The sequence below is a fragment of the Betta splendens genome, chromosome 1 (genome assembly GCF_900634795.4).
Source record: "Betta splendens chromosome 1, fBetSpl5.4, whole genome shotgun sequence".
Taxonomy (NCBI): Eukaryota; Metazoa; Chordata; class Actinopteri; order Anabantiformes; family Osphronemidae; genus Betta; species Betta splendens.
Genome location: NC_040881.3, coordinates 6,217,173 through 6,240,231, shown reverse-complemented (window position 1 = coordinate 6,240,231; position 23,059 = coordinate 6,217,173). Strand labels below are relative to the sequence as shown.

Below are 23,059 nucleotides of genomic sequence, written 5' to 3'. Positions count from 1 at the left end.
TCATTCCCCCTCACTCCTCCTAGGCTGAAATCTGAGCCGAGCTCTGCCATTGGCTGGTTGTCCGGGTCACGTGACGGCGGGCTTAAAACCCCCAAACTTTAAACGCGTGTCTGCAGGATTCATCTGCAAATCAGGGGGAAGGAGGAGGGAACTGTAATGTTATAATGAATCACAAGGCCAGTCAGTTTTCAGTGGTGATACTTTAATTAATATAACATTACATGTATTTACTACAAAATGCTGTTTAGTGCATTATTATTGGATTAATTAAATTAATTAAAAAAAATAGCAAAACTTATTTGCAATAACTGTATATATGATGATATAAAATATGATGATGAGATAAAAGTGGTTCTAAAACAATTATCTCTCAAAAATATTACATAATGAGTCAGTTCAGAGTAGTTCAAATTTTTGAACTAAATCTTATCAGCAGAAGGGAGCAAACCCAACATGAAAGGGCACATTTGGTCCAAAAGACAAAAATATGAGGAAAAGACTGACATCAGAATATTAGCTGAAGTGCTCTTGTCCATTTTCATGTATAAATTTCTTGATGCTGCTGTTGATCCAGTCACTGAAGGCAGAAACCCGGGTGAACACTGAAGGCTTCTTGTCTCTGATGCAGCCCAGAGGCCCGAAGCTGACCACGCCGTGAAGCTCCCAGGTTGTGTCGGCAGCGGGGCAGGACAGGGGGCCTCCAGAATCACCCTGCGGGAGCGACAGGCCTCGGGTGAGAAGGTGGACCAGCAAGCTATGTGTAGAAATACATCTCCAACTGTGCTTTTCTGAATTCCTAATCTTCCCATGCTGCTTGCTGGGTCGCTCATTACAGCGAACAAATAATGCTTCTATGTTCCTCTGTCCAATTACGCCGCAAAACGGGGCAGCCTTTTGTAATCACAAACAAAACCGTGTTACATAAAAGAATCCCATCATTAGAGGCCAGCGTGCTTATATAATAACACGTAGCATAATTAGGGTTAAGGAAAGACTTCTCCCCATACACACGTATTAGTGGTTTCTATAATGATGCTCTTTTCGCGAGACCGAATTCATTCTCTCACCTGACAAGCTGACTTGAGCTCGTCTGGGGACTCGTAGCCAGCACAGATCATGGAGGGCCTGAGGGTGTCCCACCAGTACTCGGGCTGACTGCAGGTGGGGAAGTCAATAACAGGAAGGGCTGCCTGATTCAGCTTCTCAGACACTCTAGGGAACAGGTTACCTGAGACAGAAGCATCAACGAATGCACGAATTATGTTGGTGGAGTATGCATTTGCATATAAATGTCCCACTGCCTTTGTCTCCCACTCTAGAATAGCGACTCTACCTCTCTCGTCTCCCCAGCCGGTGACGAAGCAGGGCGTCCCTGCAGGCAGCACGGCCCCAGGCGCGGGCAGACACACGGGGCTGATCTCCCTCGTCGTAGCGACAGGACGGGCCAAATGGACCAAGGCCACGTCGTTGCTGATGTCGCTGCGGTCCTGCTCGTAGACGAAACCCTCGTGGCGGATGATGCCGTCCACTTTATAGCAGGCCTCGGCCGAGGGGACGTCCATGGAGGAATTCATGTGGTGCTTCCCCAGGCACATGCGCCAGAAGGATGGTGTGTTCAGGGGGCTGTCAAGTGGGTGGGAAATTTAAGAGAAAAGCAAACCTGAGATGCTAATTTAGCTCATCTTTTACATTTATGATGTTGATTTGTTACAAGCATCCTCTTCATCATTGTTACACTGGTTTATCATTGCTCTGATACACTGATAAAAACATAATATTAATAACAGGCCTGTCATATCTTACAACATGAAGCAGTGAGCAGCTGTTAGGATCCATTCCTCATGAATCAAAGAACCGCCACAACCGTGCATGTAAGGGATGGGGGCCATCGGTGAAGCCTGGATGGGAGAAATACACCTTTGACTCAGTAACAACAGTCATCCATCACTGTTAGTCAGTCAGGTCCACCAAGAAATGGAAGTTTATTCACCTGCATGGAGACTTGCCAGGGCCACGAGTGGGGGGTGGCCTCTTCCCCATTGACTACTCTCGTGGCGGCTGTGTTAGGCTTCACTGCTGGGTTGCCGCAATTTTCTGGCCAATCTGAGAAGAGAAAATATACAGTTGAATGAGTTTGAACACTGTTATAATAATAAAATTTCAGCTTAATATAGACAGAGCTTTCACAGACAGACTCACTGATAGTGATGTCCTCCCACTGGTTAGGAGCTAGATGCGGTAAAGATGGGATTACAGCCTTCCAGTTACCACGGAAACCCTTCTGTTGATTGGCGGCGTTACTCAGGAAGCGTATGATGACGGTGTTGCTGGGTATGACAAGGTCGGGCGGAGCAGTAAATCCACAGAATCGACCTGAACAACGATAAATGGACTCGTTTTTACGACCGTAAATCAATAAAGTACAACATTTAAGTCATCAACGCTAACAAGTGCATTAAATACAGACAAACAGTAGTACAAAAACCTACCGACGGACTCCGTGCCGTCTCCACTGAAGACCTCCACGTAGTCCACACAGTTTCCCAACAGGTTTGCGGTTTGCAGCTCAAAATCAGTGAAGTTCACGCGCACAGCTGTCGCTGAAGGAACGGTGATGCGCCACGTGCACACGGACTGGGCTCGGTAGGAACCGGGCCAGTTAGGAGACGTGAGCTCACCCTGAGCGCCGGTGAAGCTCCCTCCGCAAGGAGCTACAGCGTGTTCACAAAAGTGGAGGGAAGACAAGACCAACGTCAGACATTTTGCCTCGGAGGCTTGTCTTTCAGTGTTCAAACCCCTCCCCTCTGTTACGTACCGTCTGTGGGATCCACAGCCCTCCATGTGGCTGTGAAGCCAGTGTCCACCACCTTGTCATTGGAGGAGAAGCTGATGTGAAGCCTGTTTCCTTCGCTCACCAGGTCCTGAGGAGGTTCATGGCTGCAGTGGGTGCCTGAGGAGAGACAGCAGTTAGTTTTCACCTTAAATTCACGTGATTGAAACCTGTACTTATATTCAGTTGTCAGCATTTGTACTATGGAAGACAGTATCATACATATTGTACAGTAATGGCAGACTACAACTGCAGTGCATGATGGGACATCTGGAAGCTGATACACACACACCTAGGTTTCCGATCCGGTCCGAGAGGCTGACTTTGTCATTTAAACACATCTGAGTCTCCTCCAGGGAGAAATTGTGAAACTGGAGGTGGACAAGTTTGCCTGTGGGTACTTGGATGTTCCACTGGCACCGGGCTTTGTTGTTGTAGCTGCCAGGGTAACCCATAGAGGAGACAGTGCCACCTGTGCCACTCAGGTCTTTTGGGCCGCCACAGCCGGATGCTGCACAGGGAGAAGAGAGGGAGAAGATGAGCGAAAACTTGGACTTACACCCGCATGTACAGAAGATCCGAGCAAAGTGGGTCCGTGTGGACCGTCTGGTGTCGTACTGTGCTCGCTGTAGATGTCCCTGCGAATAACATTCTCGATCCAGGGTATGTACGCGGAGGTGCGGGTGAACACAGATGGCTTCTTATCCATAATGCATCCGACGGGGCCAAAGCTGGTTATACCCTGAACTTCCCATGGGTGACCCGGGAGTACAGCATCCTGGCACACCAGGGGACCTCCGGAATCTCCCTGTTAAAGTCACGAATCAGCATTCAAACTGAGTTTTACCTAAACCGTGGTTGACACAACGATGTGAATCGGGACCTCACCTGACAGACGGACTTGAGTTCATCGGGCAGCGTGTAGCCACAGCAGATCATGGAGGTCTTGACCTGGAACCACCAGTAATCCATCCTCTTGCAAGTGTCGTACGGTACGACGGGGAGCGCGACCTGGTTGAGGGCCTCTGCAGCTTTAGGGTTCAGTGAGTTACCTGATGATATACATATACAGTCAGACTTAATATAGTGCTAGCGAGGGCAAATGAAGAGCGTAAACACAGTATGTGCACATTAAATCCAGCAGAGGGCAGGAGAGCTGCACGACAATCAGATGTTAACAGAAGAAATATAAGGTTGATGGATATAAGCTAATGTGGAGAAATGTGCAGGCTACTAATGAACATCAAGCTAAAATGCACCAGTCTCATCTCCCCAGCCGGTGGCGTAGCACTTCTTCCCCGCAGGGACTTGTTCTCCGCTGTAGGGAAGGCAGGCGAATGAGATGTGGGCGCTGGGCGTCACGTCCCCATCCAGCCGGACCAGGGCAATGTCGAACTCCACGGTGGGCACGCTGGGATACTTGAATCCCTCGTGGCGATAGATCCCGGACACGTTGAAGCAGCGCTCGCTGGGCTCCGTGAAGGTCAGGTTGTGTTTGCCCACGCACATGCGCCAGCGCTGCAGCTCGTCCGCGTACCTGGGTACAAGATGGTCACAAGAATCCCTCACTGTCCAGTTTAGACACAGAATCCACTCCACCGTGACGACTGTCGGCCGTCGAAGCATTTACCTTATGAAGCAGTGGGCTGCTGTAAGTACCCAGTTCTTATGGATAAGAGTACCACCACAGGTATGGGAGAAACTAGGCTCAGGGCGACTAGATGGCCACACCTGGACACATGTATAGAGAAGATGATCAGTACAGAAAGTCAATATATTCATCATTAATCAGCTGTTTAATGTCAATTTGCTTTTCAGTCCTTGAAATGAGTCTAGGATGAAGCATTCCTCACCTGCATGGATACCTGCCAGGGCCAAGAGTGTGGCCTGGCCGGCTCACCGTTCACTATGCGTGACACAATGTTGGGAGGAACTTGTGGTCTCCCACATGGACTTGGCCAGTCTACAAAAGGTGGTAGAGGAAGTCAATGAAAGGTGTTCTGTGTCTATGGAGCTGTGTGCTCATGACTACGTCTGCTTGTTTGCAGGAGTAGACATTAGCCTGCAGGTAACTGTCCTCATATTGCAAGAAAGCAGCTGTTGATACTGACTGGCTGCAGAGAACTGTGTTCCTCTATGTCTAGTTTGCATGTACTCATATGTGAAACCGTGCTCTCGCTCTAAAGATGGGTCCAAAAAAGGACTCCCTTTAACACAACACATTGTTAATCAAAAGAAAAGCTTCTTTTTCCTCGTGTCAATTCATCAACGTCACTAATCTCGCACTCTCTCCCTTCATCTGTCTTCCTTTCTCCTGGGCGAGGGTTAACCCAACTCTATTTCAGCACGTGGTTCAGCAGAAGCCCGGACCACCTGGGGCTCGCCACTGGGCGAAGAATAGGAATCAGATGACACGCAGCCAGAAGCATGAGGAAGCATGAATCAGGCTGATACAAAGCACATGTCTGTGCGGCAGCTGACGAGCTGTTAGAAAAGTGTTGATGTCAGTCTGCTCTGCTCAGGTCTCACCATAAAAATATCTTGGGTCAAATCTATTGATTATTTAGGATGTGATTATTACACAATATTACTCTGTCAGTCAATCCTGTACGTACTGCGTATCTGCTTTTGTGTCTGTATTGAGTTTACAGTGACTTGTGTAGAATGTCTATTGCTGCTGTGCTAAAACCTGGATACTCCACCTATGGGGATGCTGTCCCAGGGGTTGGGTGGCGTAGGTGGCTCAGTGGGAACGGGCACACTGGAGTCTGTTGACCAAAAGGCTCTGAAGCCCTTGGCTTCACTAAACAAGTCGGAATGGAAGCGAATCATCAACTTGTTGCCTCTGGTCTGGATGGGACCAGGCAGCTTTGTCCCACAAAATGGGCCTATGATGGATTGAAAGAATAGTTTGTCACTTTAACTGTTGGTGTCAACTTTTAATTGACAGATAGAAGTCAGTAAAGATGCCCAGTTTTATTGGTTTGGTTCAAAAAGGGAGTTTGTGATCTTGAACTTACCATGTGTTTTAAGCAGTGCGTTAGTCAAACTGTTGATGTCGTACACCACCAGGCTGTCCAAGCATTTAGACAGGAGAATGTCTTCGGCTTCCAGGTCAAAGTCTGTAAAAGTCAGTGTGATTTTTTTCCCCAAAGGCAACGCGATGTTCCACATGCACTCGGTGTTGGCCTTGTAGTTCATAGGCCAGTTCTGGGATGTGATGATGCCCATTTGCTCTCGGGAAAAACCGCCACAGCCCTGAATTTCTGAAACGAGGAGTCGGAGAAGAGGTGTGGGATCATAATTAGAGACGTGTACGTGTAGACATGCTGTCGAATCTGCCTCAACAATCAATGGGATTCACTTTTCATTCCATCTACTACTTCTTTACAGACCAGCGATACATACAGTTTTGCCCATTATGACTCCGCTAGTAAATGATCAATAATGGTTTATAATGATAGAAAAATAGCTGACAGGCTACAGAGTTGTGCCTACGCGATAAGCAGCAGGTGACAGTCCCTATAATCACATTCTGATAAATGACTTTTACGCGTGATCTTACGCGGACTCTATTATTGGCCTGATACAAATGATAAAGAAGAGGATAACAGAGTTTTATCTTGCTTCATGTCTTCACACGGTACCTGTGTTTTCAGGTGCAGCCGTGAATCAGCAGGTGTCAAGGTTTAGTCACCATGTTTAGGTCAGATTGGGCCTCATTTGTACAGCAGGTGTTGGGAGAACACTATAGTTGTGTATAGTCGCTCATGGCGACGTGTGCCTGAGGTGTGGACGTGTTGGTTGTGTGTGCGCCGTACCTGCAATGTCTTCCGGATACACCGCCTCCCACTTGGCGGAGAATCCTCTGTCTGTGAGGCGACCGTCGGACTGGAAGGCGACAGATATCGTGTCGCCGGCGCTGAACACCGGCGGCGGAAGGATGAAGCCGCAGTGCGTGCCTGAAAACGAGGAAGGGGAAGGTCAGGGGTGGGAGGGAGGCGGGTGAGGAGGCGGGTGAGGAGACGGCTTCGGACGCATGCCTGATCTCCTGCGGTGTCAGCTTCCTATTCCTCTCTGCATTTCACACACAAACACCCCAGGACAAGTCTCGCCCCCTATTTGAGTCTTGGCCCATGAGAACCCAGCCGTATCAGCCTGACTGCAGCCACTGAACTGAATAATAAGGAGAGGCAATTTACTGTTAGCTGGGCTCCAGTGTTTTACTGCAGGTGGCAGATATTGAGCCGTGCTCTAGTGCTAAAGTTGTTCAAAAGCCAGATCAAAAGTCCTATTATCTGACCACTTGTTTATCTTGGACCCTCATTGGATTTCTAAGTGCAAGAAAATGGAGGAAAAGGGCGAGTTTCTAGCTTGTGTCGACACTGGCTTGTACCGTGGCGTGACAGGTGCCAGTCAAGGAGCAGGAAGATGACTGACGTCGCTCACCTAGAACACTGTACCGATCTGAGACGACCAGCTTGTCCTCTTTGCACAGCCCAGTCTCTCCTGTGATGGCCATGTCAGTGATCTGCAGCTCAACCAGGAACCCTTTGGGAACGCTTATCTTCCAGGAGCTGTTTGCGTTGGCAGGGTATGGATTTGGGAATCCCACCGACTGGATCACTCCTTTACGTCCCTGGAGGATTACTGGGCCATCACCTCCTGCCCAGTAGCAACAGAGTAGGGAAGGTATCATGTCATTCTAAAGCAAGGGAAGGAAGCCGGATCAAACGCTTTGCTTCCTGTGTGGAGCCATTTAACGGGGATCAGCTCACTTTGATTCAAAACTGCCCTATGAATGACTCATTATGTAAGTCCTTAATTGGTCACATGAGAAAACCGTCTGTCTGCCAATACCTTTAATACAGCAATGAGCAAAAAAAAACCTCAAGGGGGATTTCTCCCCTCTTTTTGCATTCATCATTATTTGGTAGCTGTCGCCTGATTAGAGCTGTGCACTGAAAACTGCACGAGGAGGCGTCACGGTTATGTAAGGTGCATCAGCAAGTTCTCCTTGGCCGGGAAACAAGGCCCGGCTGGAGATAATACGAGAACATAGATAACGAGATTATACTTTATTGTGCATCTTTACGAACCTTCAGCACATAACTGGCAATAGTTCTTAAGCCTAACCAGCTTAAAGCTGATAACAGCTAACAAATGAGGGCTTTACTGGTCACTTTTAATGTTACAACAGCATCATTAATGAATCAAAAGCATCAGAATGATACAGAGTTTATGAGCACAGTGAACCTGGAGCTGGTTGAGTCGACGTGACGGTAGGAGAGCATTCTTACCAGAGGTGGTGGGGGGGAGGGGGGCTTGTGTGGTGGGGCTGGCTGTGGTTGTGGGCTCTGCTGTGGTAGGAACAACCACAGGGGGAAGACTGGTCTTGGTGAAAGTTGCTCTGAATCCCTTTGAAGTCAGAGTGTGGTCAGATTTGAAGCGGACCACCATGGAGTTGTGACTGGACTCCACTGGCTTTGGCACCTTCCCGCCGCACATTTTACCTTTAATGGACATAAGACGGGTTTTAAAAGGAGCACTGACATATCCTCCATAAAACAACAGCAAATCCCTGACCTTTAGTTTAGATAACTGTCAGTAATACATCGTTAGATCAGTCATTACAGTGAAGTCTGTGGGCCGATTTAAGTTCATTTGGTTTAAAATAGACTCCACTTCTCAAACTTTTAATTGAGCTCATCTTTTATTCATGCATCTGCACAGTTGGCATTGTTAATGTTGAACAAAGCCCACAGTCTATTCTGAAGTTCTTACATATCTATTTGCTTCATTATCACATCTCCTGCTTTGACTAAAACTTCCCCGACGAGTCGAAACATTGAGATATGTTTTAAAATCCCTTTTAAAGAGTTCATCCAAAAGTAGAGAAACCACGTTGAGTCGTTCTCACCTAGTGAAGAGGAGCCGGCTTTGCTGCCGTCATAGATTTCCACAAAGTCTCCACAGACCTCAGGGACCAGGTCAAAGGAGGTGAATGTGATCCGGACACGCTCCCCTTCAGGGACCGTGATCAGCCACTAAACCGAGAACAACGAATTAAACGCACAACTCGGCCAGTCAACAAAGCGACTGTAAGCGTCGCTGCTCGTCTCATGGTCATCAGCTGCAGCCTGAGCCACTGTCTGATCCCACATCTCTTCTCCCGCTGCAAACTGAACAGGTGATGACCTTCATTCGGTTAAAGTCAATTCAACTTCATTTACCTGGCGCCAATTCACAGCAGAGTCATCTCAAGGCACTTTACAAGGCAAGGTTTAAGACCTTACACAACTAAACCCAACAAATCCCACATACACCAAGCATTTAAATGTAATTAATTACAAATTGACAGCAACCGTGGAGAGGAAAACCTCCCTCTCTAACGAGATGATGATTTAATTAAAAGCATTCATCACCCAGACCACAAACGCTGCCCTCTGTGTATGATTGCGTTGAAATCCACAGACATTGCATGGGTCACGGTGGCGGCAGACAAACCTGTTGCTGTGTGTGTCTTTACCTGATACAGTGCTCCGTTCGGGTAGTTGTGCTCAGGGATGCCGGGGGTCATCAGGTCTCCCTGGTCACCTTGAAGAAAGCCACCGGCTCCAGCTATTTCTGGCAGCAGGGATGGAGGACAGTTGAGCTCCGCTGTCAGACAACCCCCCCCGTCCCCCCCACCCCCCCCTGCCTACCTCATTTTCAGCTCCCTTCTCTTATCCTTGTCTTTAGCAAACACCCATCCCTTCTACCGTGCCTTTACTTTCTAGGTCAGTCATTTACCAGACAGGCATCCAGTGTAATACCTGAGCTAAGAAGATTTGCATGATTTTAAGTCACTGACTTACCTGATGCGAGTTCTGGAGCCACAGCTCGGTAATGAGCCTTGAAACCTTGGTCTGTTTTCCTGTCGTTGGTGTCAAAAAACACCGTCAGGTGGTTTGTCAGCGTCACCACCGGCTTCGGCTTAGTGTAGCCACAGTATTTACCTACAGGCAGAGCAAAAAACAACGGGAACGAGGAGCAGTGAGATCAGACACAACTCACTCCTCTGAAAATAATTTGGAGAAATCGTTACGTTAAGTCGAACAAAAAAAAACTAAAAAGGGAACAAAAGCCACAAGCAAAACGGATGAAGGGAATGAGAAGCATTGTCTCCTAATCTGCCAGCATCCCCTGCTTGGTAGAACAAATAGCAGTTGGTAATTTAATTAATTTATGGCAACTAATAAATATTGTACCAATTTATAAAACCCAGTTGATTCCTGCCAGGAACAAGGGCTTTGGATTTGGATTCTTTCTACTGCCTCTCTCCTCTGTGTCTGTGTCCATTGATTCCGCTCTCCCACAGAAAAGTAGGCCGTTTGTGTTTCAAACTGCGGGGTGAAGCTCTGGGGCCAGTGTTACTGTGAGCGGCGCGGCGTGCAGCCGACCGGCGCTAGCTGGATCCGTCCGTGCACGGGTGGATGGGCTCAAACGGGCCTGACATCAGGGCTCAACCCCCTCAGCTTCACGCTGTAGCTCTGCGGGCTAAATGTGAGCGTGCACGCCACACGTTTCCATGCGTCCGCCTTGAACGCATCTCTCTCCCACGCGATCAAATCAATACTGTACCTATGTTTCCCAGAGAGTCCCGCAGTGTGACGAAGTCCGCTCCGCAAAGCTGGGTCTCCTCCAACGCGAACTCCTCAAACCACAGATGGATCACCTGCCGCAGAAGCATGAAAACGGGGGGTTTAATTATTCATCTGTAAATGTGAGCAGCTGATAAAAAGACGCGCCGCTGACAGGGAAGGCAGCTCCAGTGTGAAGTCTGAGCGCCTCCTGCTTATGTTTATACGCGTGGATGTCAAAGCAGCCAGACGGGCGGCCGGGACGAGATCGGAAGCAAACAAGCATCAAGGCTTTGGTTTTGAAGGAAGCGGAGACAAGGCAGCCATCTGTCTGCGAACATGCCCTCATTCGCAACAGACGCGTGAGTGGACGCTCTGGCGGCTGGAGCCTCTGCACGCCGCCAATGGGGCCCCCGTTTTTTACCCAGCAGTCGATCACGGGCACGTTTCTGCGTTCGCGTGCCGTCACCTTGTCGGGGTCCACGGTGATGTCCCAGCTGCAGCTCTTGCCGTTGTTGTAGCTGTTCGGGTAGTTCCAGCTGGTGAAGGTTCCTGAGTCTCCAGACAGCTGCCGGGGGCCACCACAGCCTGAGGGAGGTCCTGGACGCGCAGGAAAACAGGGGCGTTGGGTATTCATCATCCTTACGCTACGTTTTTATATCCTAAACTGGCGGACAATTATTTGATATTACAGAACCTGGAGAGGCGCTGCTGCTAAAGGCTGACACTAACAAGCTGGGGCTGAACCCAACTGCTCAGACAGACAGTCTTGCAAACAGAAGATAATTTGATGATTACAAAAGGACCAAAACCACTGCCCCTTCAACTGTAAGAGTTTAAATTCACTGCAGGGAAAACTACAAACAAATAAATCTTTCCAGAAAATCATGATGGAAAATTCAAATAAATTGAGGTGCCTTAAAAAAAAAAACATTGATTGTACGGCCTGTCGCCCTCCACAGTAGCAGCACGTCTCCCTTGTGGTTGGATAGAACACGATATTGTTGTTCTATTTGGAAAACAAGGATCCCTTATTTTTGAGGCGGTGACAAATTGAATGCATCTCAGGGATTAAACAGCTGGATTTACACTGTGCATGAATGAATCCAGCATGTGAGGAGTTGGCTTAGATAGAGGATCAATCAGCTGACAGGTGGGTGTCCTCTAGTTTTTCATGGACGTTTAACATAGACTGGCCTCCATCCTGAACGACTACTATGACAGTATTCTTCACCATTAATGCATACACTCATGTTTTTATCCCAAATGCACCAAGCATTTAGAAAGACAGGCCAAAACTCCCAGAATCAGTCCATTAGTGGTGTCTTCACCGCGCATGATGTAGATGCATGACTGAAATAACACAACGCATTTTGAGCGTAATCTCTCACCTTCTGGTTGAACAGAGGAGTCGGCGTCGAGGACCAAGTCGACGACTACGAGGGCGAGGCAGGCGCAGGTCACGGCCACGAAGCAGACGATCAGAACCTTTTCCAGGGTTCTCAATCTCTGACCCATCTTGAATTGTTTCACAGTCAACTGCGTGTGGCTCAATTCACCGGCTTGATACCAACATAAGGCAGGTCGGGGGGTAAATCTGACCTGACAGCACAGGTGAACCTTGAGCTCACTCACGCCGAGAGTGAGATTAATGCGACTCAGCTGCAGGTAATACAGCTTTTCAGCAGCAGGTTAATGAGTAGTGACGGTGCCGATGTCCAAATCTGGAGGTTATCAGGATGGAAAACCGATAGACGCGAATGGCAAAGGGCAGAATTGTTGGTTTACTTTTACTTTTACTTTTACTTTTACTTTTAACGAAACAGAGGAAGGAAGCACTGGCGTTCTGCATTCAAGGTTCTTGAATGAACAGACACCAGCGGCTGACCTGACATCAGCGATTCTGGTGTGGTCGTATCTCGCGCAGTGAAGCCTGCAGTCACACACATTTAGAAGTGTTGTTCAGTCTGCAATCTGAAGAACTCTTGACACTTTTGAATGTGCTTAAGATTGCAAAATGCAGTGAAACATGAAAAAATGGAAGGAAAACCAGTGAACTGCACCTTTTGTATTTCTACATATATAGAACGTAGGACTTTTTCCTCTCGCTCTTCTCTGTCGGTCTGTGTTCAGTTTTCTGCTGAGCTGTTACTCACACGTCATTGGGTCATAAACCAAAGTAATAAATGTGAGAATGGCGCTAATGCAGCTAATCCAACTCTTCCCTTCAACCAATATACAGTAATAAACCGATTCTACTGTGCACACAAATGCAAAATGCATATAGTTAAAAGCATTAGTTGTAACTAAATCTTATTTATCTTGTGTCACTCAATACTTATACCTGTAATGGTGGAAGTAAATTATGAAACAATAAGGTGTCATTCTCCATTCTAGGTTTCTTTTAGTTTAACTGCAGTTTGACTGTTTATATAATGGTTATTTATCATAGCCAAGAACTTATTGTATTCACCTGCAAGCAGCAAATTGATCATCTGATTTAAATCAGACAAAGATTATCTCCGCTGGAGCCAAACGTGAGGACACTCAGATCATGACACGAGTTGCTGTGTGACATTTATGGAAGGTGGATTACTTCTGTTATAATAAAGTTATTACAGCCCTTTTAGACTAAATAATTATGCTCATTATTATCCCTGCAGAACTGTGACATCACTCTCTGAGCGTGGGCAGCTCACCTACAGCCTGACGGCGACCGCTCATGTATCAGCTCATATCCAGAGGCGGAGTGAAAATCATAACACAGCCCCCATCAAGTTTGCGTTTTGCTCTTTGAAACAATTAAAAGTCTCCCACCGGGGAAACACGTTGTGAACAAACAATCATTGTTTTTATAAGCTGATGTGATGAACAAACAGATGGTTGTTCACTCATTCAGGAGCATAGAGCTACACTATTCTATATTTAGAGATATGTTTCTGACCACATGGCGACTGTAAGTCCACAATTCTCTTTTACTTCCTGGAGCAAATAGCACAAATGTTCCACTGTGTTACCAGCAGGCAAGTGTCGAGGGCTTAAGCTCACTATTTCTCCCACATGACCCCAGAAATGTAGACTGAAAGGAAGGAGTCTGAACTGTAATGTCCCTCCAAAGTGTCCCTTTCACAGACAATATTCATTTCTGTCTGTTCGGGTAAAGGAGGAGGAGGATTAACTTCCTTCGCAGTGTTGCAGACAATGCAGGGCGTCACAGACAAAGGCTTTGAGGCCAGAGCCCCATCTGGGACCGAATCTCCATAAAAACATTGTGTTTCATCAGCCTCATCTCCTGGACTCACTTTAGCCAAAGTACATTCAAATTTGAAGCTGAAATTCCTCATTTGTCTCTCATGATAAGGACGTTTCTTCCATTTTCTGTCTGGGACAAAAGGCGACGTAACAAAAGCGGCTCATCTCCCACGGGGCAGAGAAACCATCCTCTATGCAAAATGATGGTGGAAACCTATGGTCTGAGTGAATAATCAGTTTATTAAATATATAGACATGTGCTGTTTGTGCATGTTTGTGTTTGTCTTCATGCACCTTAATCACTCTTTGTCTCTTCCTCCCTTGTTTTTCTCTCTTTCTCCGCATCACGTTTGTCGTTGTTCAGCGTTTTGAATCTTCTCTCTTCACCAGGGGACCACAGATTTAGGGGCACATCTGTCCACCATAATATAACAATCCCAGCCAAGGAAGGTGACCTCTGTGCACGGATGCGTATACATCGAAGCGCGTGCGTGTCTTTATTGTGTATTGTGAGCGAAATCATTTTTGATCGACTCAAGCTCCGAAGCGCTGCGTGAAGCCAAAGGACACAAAAAGACACAAAAAGGCACAAAACAGTCGGCGTTCGGGGGGACGAGAAGGGTACGCTGCAAAAAACTGTCTGTTTGATAAAGGAAGTGACTCACGAGCCCAACACTGCACCACAAACAAATGTAGGTCACATACTCCGGTGGGAGCTGAGCGGCCGTCAAGAGGACGGGCCCCACTTCCAGGCAGCTAACACAACACTGGGTAAATAGGAGAGCGGAGCAGCAGCTCTATGGGAAACACTGATCAGCGAAGCAGGAGCCTCAATGGCCTCTCCGCTCGCCCTCCGCTATGATACCATCACCAAAGCAGCACCTGGGATGGAGTGAAGCCCCAGATGAAGGTGATGATGGTGAGCCGGAGTTGAAGGTGAGGCCACGGCGGACGAAGGAGACGGAGGAGAAGCCGTTCCTCCAGGGCGCTTTCAAAGTCTGGATTATGTGGAATTAAAGGGCGACGCCGTGATCGCCGGCCGCCCTCTAATTAGCCACCGCCATCCACACAATCTGTAATGTGATCTGCAAACAGCCATTAGCGGCCGCTCGGCGACAGGAGACCACCGCGGTCTGATCCGTGGGCAGACGCCGCGCCGACGGCAGACGCAGCGAACGCCGTGCGAGCGCTGAGGCGTCGACGGAGCGGAGGACGCGAACGCGCTCCCGACCATAACTGGGTCACGACAGGCAAATCTCACATCCTAATACCAGGCCCCGCTTATCTGTACGACGCTGCTGCTGTGGGCTGCTGTTACTCAGCTGCACATGGCTGTGAGTTAGTGTCATAGGTGTCATACGTCATAAGTTAGAAAATTTAACGAAACACAGGCAGACTGATGTTTTATTCCATAGCCTCTTATGTAGAAATAAGAAATAGAGCATCAAAGGTGATGTGACCCATCGTCACTTCCCACAGAACGACTGGAATCAAACAAAACAGGAACCTTAGAATTTTTGGAGGCATTACTCACTTTAACCAGTCTAGGAATAACATTTGCCTCACAGGGAAGCGCTTTAGTTAAGGTTTGGTTCTGTTGAGCGTGTAAAAGGCTTGTGTTGATGCGATGTCACTGAGAAACCTGTACAGTGTGTTCGGTGCAAATGTTTTGCAAGGCGGTGACAGACGCTTCCACTGAAACAGTTCTGCTTTTGCAAATTGCCACTTGCATGTCTGACACTTTGCTCTGGCTGCCACAGCTGATGTGGGACGATATTCAGGCAGCTGGAGTTGCAAAATGCCGCGCTGCCGGACGTTCCCCACAATGAGCCACTGAGGTGAAGACAGAAAGCAGGTCCTCCACTATACTATATTATCTGGTAACTATGGTGCTCGTAACCCCTGGCGTTCCTCGTCTGGAGCGAATCTCCCTGTGGTCGCCTCTAATCTGCACTTCCCAGCGGGAAGCAGTCGTAATGACACAGCGAGCAGGGGGTCATTAAAAATTGAAACGCCGCTAATTAAAGCTGGGACCCGAAAGGATCCCATTTACAGCAAGCGACCGGTCGGGTCCGCGGCCCGCGCTGCTCTCGGCCGTGAGCGCGTCTCGCCGTGACCTTAACGGCGCGCGACAGGCTCGTTAGGAGAGAGAGCAGCAGTCGCCTGAGATCAGCGTTACACCGGCGAGCGCGAGCGTGCGAGAAGCCGACGCCGCCTCAGAGGCGACACGCGGGAGGAAACGTTGACAGTTCGGAGCGCTGCTTTAAAACCCCCGCGCGTTCCGCCTGCTCGGCCTCTGCTCCCTCACTCCCCTGTTGTGGTCACACGTCCTGTTATTGCCCAGCATTTCACACCATGTTCACATCACGAAGGGCAGGATTCTGATGTCATGTTAGAGAGAGCTTCACTGACAATGTGACACTCCATCATTAAGATTTGTGCTTAATTACACTCTGTGATCCACTTCGGCAGGAACCTTTTTATTATTAGACAGTGAGTCAGATGTTTTGCATGAATCTTCTTCCCAAGAGTGTGTTTTATCCCAATATCTATTCCTGTACAAACAAGGAGCAAAGTAGAAATTAGGTTGTAATTTTTACTACAAAAGCACTCGGATGAAGACTGTTGATTTTACCAGAGTGCTGAAAGGATATAATATAATATAATATTTACTTGTAGAGGTGCCGTGTGCACCTGAACCTACTATTAGAGAGCAGATAATAATAATAATGATAATAGTAATAATAATATGACAGGACTGAGGAGCATCCAACATGTCTCTGACACCGGCTGAGTTTGTTTTGTTGTTTTAATATCAAACCAAAGAACAGGAGTTGAACAGCGCACGTTTGCATACAGTCGCTTTGTTCCACAACAAAATGAATCACCAAGAATAAATGGGCATGAGAAGTAACTACGGCGTCACATGAGGTCCCCAGACACCTCACAAACATACTGTACCCAATGGGATGCTGGTTTAATATGTGTGCGCTAATACTCTGACAGTAAGTAATATGTCTACCCACGGTCCGTGACGTCTGGAACCGGCTGTGGAACTAATATACGTGCATTTCACTATTATTGCATTGATTATTTAAAAACTGTCAAAAGGTTTTTTTTTCTGTTTATAATATCTATTTCTAGAAAATACATGGTTTTGTTCATACTTGTCTATTTCCTACCTTCCTTCACACACTTCACAGACACGGCGACTCTTTATGCTACAACATTCCGGTGGACGGACTCGCTGGCGGGATCGCCGCCCCGCCGGCGCCTGGCGCGGCGTCGCACTCGCGGACGGAGGAGGACGTTTCCAGCTCTGGGGACGGGGGCGTCTGACACGGGCTGCGCCGGCGCAGAGCTACTCGAGGACGGAGGAGGGGGGGGCGCGCACGCAGCAGTTGGGCCGCCTGACGTTGCGCAGCATTGACCTGAAAATGTTGGGGTGCCTCCTCTTCTTGCGGCCGTTCTGCGGCGAGCCGGAGACCGACTTCCGGATGGAGGTCTGGGCGATCAGTTTCCTCTCCTGCTCCTTGATTTTGCACTGCAGGTGACTCTGGATGGCGAAGCCAAGCGACTCCGGGTCCAGGGAAGCGCCGTACACCTCCCAGGTCATCCCTTGCTCGTCCCAGACCACGTCGTGGACGCTTTTTCCCTTTCCCTGTTTCTCCGGCTGCTCCTCGTCCTCCGGGCTTCGCTCCGGCTCGACCTTCTGTTTCTTGGAGCTCGTCTCCTTAGTCTTGGCTTTACTCGCGGCTTCCTTGCGCGCGTCTTTAGAAGCGTCCCCCTTCTTTTTGGCGGCGGCGTGTGGCGGTGGTGCCGTGGTTGAGGGCAGAGCCTGGTTGGACTTCGCTGTAGCAGCGTTTTTACTGTCAGCTGATCCAGACTCTGTCTCTGGGGGGGACCCTGATTTGAGACTCGAAGCCTCGGCAGCGGTCGTTTTTGCTGTAGACGTCTGAAGTTCTCTTCTGTCCTGGGAATCACCCGTCTCCTTCTTCCCCTTGCGGTCGCTGTGCTCGATGTTGATCTGATAAACCGGCTGGATGCTGCACAGAGCCGAGCCGGGCTCTTTGGGCTTGGCCCCCAGCCGCGCGTGCTGCTCCACAGCCAGCGTCTCCGGGTAGAAGCGCAGGCCTGAGCTGTGGCCGGGGCACATCTCGGCCTCCACGGTGAGCCTCATGGCGTCCTCCCGGGGGGCGGCGCCGGCGCCGGCGCCGGCGCTGGGCGTGCGGGCCGCGGCGGGGGGCAGCAGGCTGGGACTGGTGGACACGGCCTTGCTGCACACGGCAACCACTGCCTGAACCTCCATATCGTGACACTGCCTGGCTGTGGGGGGTGAGGTCATGGTTGAAGCCTCTTTGTGGAGCTTGTCGTGCTGCTGCTGCTGCTGCTGAGCTCCAGCGCCCGCTGTGTCCGTCGGGCCCGCGTCCTGGGCCCGTGCCGGTGTGGTCGGTGCAGCCCGCGGCTCCGCCGACTCCTTCAGCGCACACACGGGCTGATGCTCGTCTGAGGACACCGGTGGCCTCGTTGCTGGTTGCACATCCTTCTCTGGGAGGGTTGAAGTTGAATCGCTCTCTGCAGAATTGCTCCCTGCCCTGTCTTTGCTCTCACATGGAGGTGGAGGAGCAGCTTCTGTACTTTCCTGCAGACTCACAGAGCTTTGTGAGGAACTTTGCTTATGATCAGGCTCATTAGACTTCTTGTGTGTGGAAGCAGACTGGATCCCTTCATTATCCTGCTGGAGTGGAGATGCTGTTTGCTTTGATTCACAGGCGTTTGGGTTTGTATTATTTGGAGAAGCGTGTTTACTACTGTCCTCCGGTTCCGCGGCTCTGGCGGAGCCCGTGGGCTTCGCACACTCCTCTGCTGCGCTTGGCATTTGGACCCTGCAGACGCCGGCCTGCACGCTGACCTTTGGTGCCGGAGCGGCGGACGGCAAACCGGCCTTACAGACATCCTGCTCCTCAGCTGGGCTCCACACGTTCATGTTAGCGTTGGAATCCGTCCGGCCCACACCTTGGCCTGCCCCAGACAGGTCTGGCGTCTGTTGGTCCCCGCCGGTCACGTGCTCCGGCATCCTCTGGTTCCTATTGGCTGGGACGGGCGTGGGCTCCGGTTCACCTCTCGTGGAGGCTGTTTTCTGGGTTTGCGAGCCGACGTTAGCGGGAGCGGCTGTCGGAGGCAAGTGATCGGGAGATGTGAGGCTGGGTTTTGGACAGACCTTGGAGAGTTTGAGGTTGGGCTCTTTAGTGAAGTTGGCATTGGGCTCCTTATTGCTCAGCGTGTCAACCACAGCCAGCTGAGGCACCATCTGGACTGTCACTGTCCTTTTTGGGTTCGTTCCCATGCCGGAATCAGAGTCTCAGTCTTTAAATATTGCCGTAATCCAAAGATGCAAACAGAATATGCTACCAGTACCTTTGAGGAAGACCCTAAAAGAGGGACAGAATAGATTTAGTTTGTTTTTTAATGAGTCTGACTGTGATTATGATTAATACAGCATTGGTTTACGTAATGAACCTACAGCCAAAACATTTAAGCAGTCTTTGAATACGCTCATTAAGATGACATCACCAACAGTCATTTAGTAGAATTATCATCTTTCTGACAGCTTCAATGTAAGAAAGGAGAAATTGGAGTTATAGTTTCTTTTTGGGTCAAACTGGACTTTACAGGTGAAGCTGTGTGGATTAAAGAACCTTACTCTATAATAGTTGTTTGAATAATAGTAAATGACCCATATGTTCCTGACCTAATAGCTGCTTTGACTGATAAGCAGAATATATTTGTACTCCTAAGTGCAATTATAGTCTTAGCCACAATATATAATCATAACAGTTTTTTAGGTCTACAATGCAGTAATGCTGAATAAATGCAACCATGAGCTGTTTTCTGCTCACTGAAACGTGGATGTTTTACAAACACCGACTAGAGAATTTAAATATACTTGATCCGGTTTAATGACTCACAACAATTCAGACCAGCAAATCTAAAGGAAAATGCTGTGTCGGGCCGAAGCAAAACAAAGTTGCTATAAACAAGGAGATGAAGTATTTAAAGTGCAGAATTAAGCTTCAGATGCAGGTAGGCTGGAAATGCTTACAGGGACATTTGTATGATTAAGAACTGGGACTGTCCCACATTTACTGGCGTTCCACCTGAAGTGTCACTTGGTGTCCCCCATTTCTCAGCTGGAGTTTCGTTAAGCAGCAGGAGTGGAGACCGGTACGGTGTGAAAGGCGGAAGCGAAGCTCAGCCACTGACGAATCCTTCTACTGATGCTCCCTCAGAGGCCGCACCATGTGATGTTTGCTATCACGTAAACTGGGTTCTTGTGTGGCGCCGTTAAAGGCAAACTCGACAAGTAAATACGCTGTTACTAACATAAAACATGCTTCTACTCCAGGCAAAGCAATATACATTTGAGTCCATTTCCATTTTCAAACCTAAAACCGAACCCCGTGCCCTGTAATCAATCGATGATCTACAGTGTTCGCAGGTCTCTTCATCACAGGCCTGATGACGAGTCCATCTCAGTCTGTGAATGTGTAAAAGCATTGAGCGACGCCAGCACTCATCCTTATCTACGGGACAAATTAATTACACTGTGATCAGGACTTTCATTACACATAAGAGCCTATGGGCTACGTGTAAGATAAGCACAGACAACCATTTCATACTCCATGCTCCACAGAGCGCGGCCGTTTCGTTTCCATTCCATGACAATATTGATGAGAATCCAAGCTGCATAATGTGTAGTCCATCAGAGTAACGTTAAAGTCGGACGGTTCGTTTAGAGGAGGTACAGCACGGCCACGCACGGCACGCGCTCACTGATCAGCTCCTATTTGTGACTCAATTATCCCGAAGAATCATTTGCGCCAGACGCAGATTGGGATCTTTGCGATGGCGATGGAGGTAAAGTGATGCGGAGCGGCGGAGCCGCTCGCTTCGTGGACAGGTGCGGACCGTGTGCGTGCGTGTGCTCTCCCACCGTGCATCTGCCCGTCTGTTGTCAGAGTGCAAACATTTATTGACAAAGCGCATCATGACTGTAATGAGGTCCTCGGCTGTTAAAACGCCCCGCTTCCTTCCGCCCTCTGCAGCACTTTGGGAGTAACCACAAGAGTTCGTGCACGACGTGAAATCACGCAACGCGGCACGCGCGAGCGATGCAATTAAGTGATGCACACGTGAGGCTAATTGTGCCCTTTTTTTCCCCCCACCACAGCCCACATTTGCGGTCCCGTCCCTCCCCAAGATCTCACCGCCCGCTGATATTTGCTCATGTGATTTGACCTTCAATTCCTCGTCGAACCCCGCGTGTGACGGAGGGGGTCGCAGCCTAACGCCGACCGGAGGCGGCTTACCTTGACAGACGCGCTGTGTCCCGTGCCGTGGGGTGCCGTCGGCGCGTCCGTGTCACCGAGACGAGCCCAAAGCCTACAAATGAATATGGAAAATCAACGCTGTGTCGGTGACACCAGGCCACGCCTTCCAACCAGACTATGGGGTCTTGGAGGTATCGATCTTCCCCAGCGAAGCGCAAAATGCGAGCACCTTGACTCGCCGACTGCGCGCGATGAGTCACCGCCGTCCGACCGGCGGACGCTACCTGATGTTCTTGCGTTAGATTTGTCAACGCCGCTTGGTGCTTGGGAAGAAAAAGTGAACCGTGCCCAAAATGGACCTCTCGTGGAGTGTTGCGCTATCCCAGACTGATCCGGTGCAGGCAGCACGGGAAACGTGGTGCAGCACAGTAAAGCAGATGAACGGATGAATGGGGGAGAGGGTGAGAATGGAGGCGGCCGCAGGTATTCACGGCGCTGGATGGTGATCGCGTTTACATCCCAGCAATAACATCTGTCTGCATCACACTAACATCTGCCTGCATCACGCCAAAGCAGGGAAATAGTTCTTTTGGCTGGGCCATTTTTATCGCAAGTAGAAAGCAACTGAACTCAGTGGTGTGATTTTTTTAGATTCAGTCTGCGTTCTCACTGTGTTTTTAGGAATTCCGCCCAATAAACCAGTTTCGTATTCAGGAATTTTATTTGTTTATTATTTGATATCTGATACATGCACTCACCAAAGCATGAAATTCACAAACAACTCTTACAAATATTTTTCATATGGACCTGCTTTATTATATTAGGTATAATATTTGTAATAGTAGTACAACAGCATAGTAATATTAATGAGATGAAGTTATGACCTTGATCTAATTTTTGTTTTTTATACCTGATTTATATATTTATTTTAAATACATCTAAATAGCAAAAGCTCCCTCTAACAGAAGAAACCTCCAGCAAAACTACGCTCAAGGTGGGCTGTCATCTGCTTCAGCAGGACTGGGAAGGTAGAGAAGACAGAGGAACAACAGGAGCAAACAAACGCAGCAACAACAGGAAGCAACAGCCCACAGACTGGAGATGCACAGCACTGACTCCAGTGATAACAGAAAATGAAATAAAGGGGGCTACAGAGAGGGAGGAAAAAGACAGAATTCGTGACATTTGGAATAATGGAAGCATTTTAGTAGACAGAAGGAGGAAAGCTGGAGAAAATAGGGAGTTTGGGGTTTGAAGGAGGTCCCTCAGCACCATAATCTACAGCATCTTTACTAAGAGATGGCCAGACTTATGTATGCTGGTGTTATTTTCAAAGTAGTTACGTCGGCTGAAATCTGTTTTCTAATATAACCTCAAATATAGTGATTGTACAGTATGGGATGTTCCTCTGGTCTTTGAAAGCCCACAGCGGCTGATTAGGTGACAAGGTCCAGCAGGCTGCAAATATGTTAAAAGTGCGCCAGCAACCCAGGGGAAGCTGCATGCATCAATGAAGTACCCTTACTTCAATTACTACAATACAGCAAACCATCATGACATAGAGACCCAGCGCAATATTTAATTAACATAATATAATCGTCGGTTTAAAATCAGGGTGTTCAGTCAAATAATGGTGAATCTAGCGCCATCTAGTGGTTAATGTGAGAACAGCAGGACAGTGAGGACTGAGCGCCTCCTGTTCACACTGATGATACAGAAGGCAGAAACGTGGCCAGCATTAAGAATTCGAGCGATTAAAGATAGTTCATACGGTCACCTGACTGTTAGTGAACCCATCTACTTGAAGAGGGGGCCGAATGTACCCACTACCACAGGCGTAGACGTGCAGACGGTGAGACTGGACGGTAGGTGACGCTGTTTCATCGTTCAAAACACAGCGTTACTTTGGCTGGTGCTGCATTCAAGTACCTCCAGTCACGTTTGGGTTACAGATAAATTCTTCCCCGATTTCTCATATATGCAATTGATTCCCTTTCCTGTTAATTACATTTTGCATAGGTTGA

The 23,059-nt window shown here is 48.6% G+C and overlaps 2 protein-coding genes across 2 annotated transcripts; both read right to left on the bottom strand.

The window, feature by feature from the left end:
* Positions 1-280: 280 nt before the first annotated feature.
* Positions 281-16,356, bottom strand: zgc:154142 (uncharacterized protein LOC555481 homolog). The gene is made up of 25 exons (XM_029152193.3): positions 11,844-16,356; positions 10,922-11,052; positions 10,454-10,547; positions 9,688-9,828; positions 9,360-9,457; positions 8,751-8,877; positions 8,131-8,343; positions 7,280-7,495; positions 6,652-6,792; positions 5,851-6,096; positions 5,533-5,718; positions 4,684-4,793; positions 4,461-4,561; positions 4,090-4,367; positions 3,719-3,882; positions 3,449-3,638; positions 3,123-3,341; positions 2,816-2,950; positions 2,490-2,711; positions 2,200-2,373; positions 1,991-2,103; positions 1,804-1,898; positions 1,334-1,623; positions 1,068-1,228; positions 281-711 (listed from the first exon to the last, which is right to left on the bottom strand). The coding sequence occupies exons 1-25, from the start codon at positions 11,968-11,970 to the stop codon at positions 514-516; spliced, it is 4,170 nt and encodes a 1,389-aa protein (XP_029008026.1). The 5' UTR covers positions 11,971-16,356; the 3' UTR covers positions 281-513.
* Positions 16,357-16,495: 139 nt separating this feature from the next.
* Positions 16,496-21,565, bottom strand: gprin3b (GPRIN family member 3b). Its single transcript, XM_029152205.3, is given in 3 exon segments — positions 16,496-17,091; positions 17,093-19,136; positions 21,075-21,565. Coding segments are annotated over 2 exon segments (2,130 nt in total). The 5' UTR covers positions 19,052-19,136; positions 21,075-21,565; the 3' UTR covers positions 16,496-16,920.
* Between the last annotated feature and the right edge of the window lie 1,494 nt (positions 21,566-23,059).

Bases quoted from the DNA above. Each gene is read 5' to 3' on its own strand.
- zgc:154142 (XM_029152193.3), bottom strand. From the start codon at position 11,970: ATGGGTCAGAGATTGAGAACCCTGGAAAAGGTTCTGATCGTCTGCTTC. The intron at 10,548-10,921 runs GTGACGGCACGC...CTTCTGCGGCAG, and splicing joins TCACCGTGGACCCCGACAAG to GTGATCCATCTGTGGTTTGA. The intron at 8,344-8,750 runs GTGAGAACGACT...TGTCCATTAAAG, and splicing joins AGCCGGCTCCTCTTCACTAG to GTAAAATGTGCGGCGGGAAG.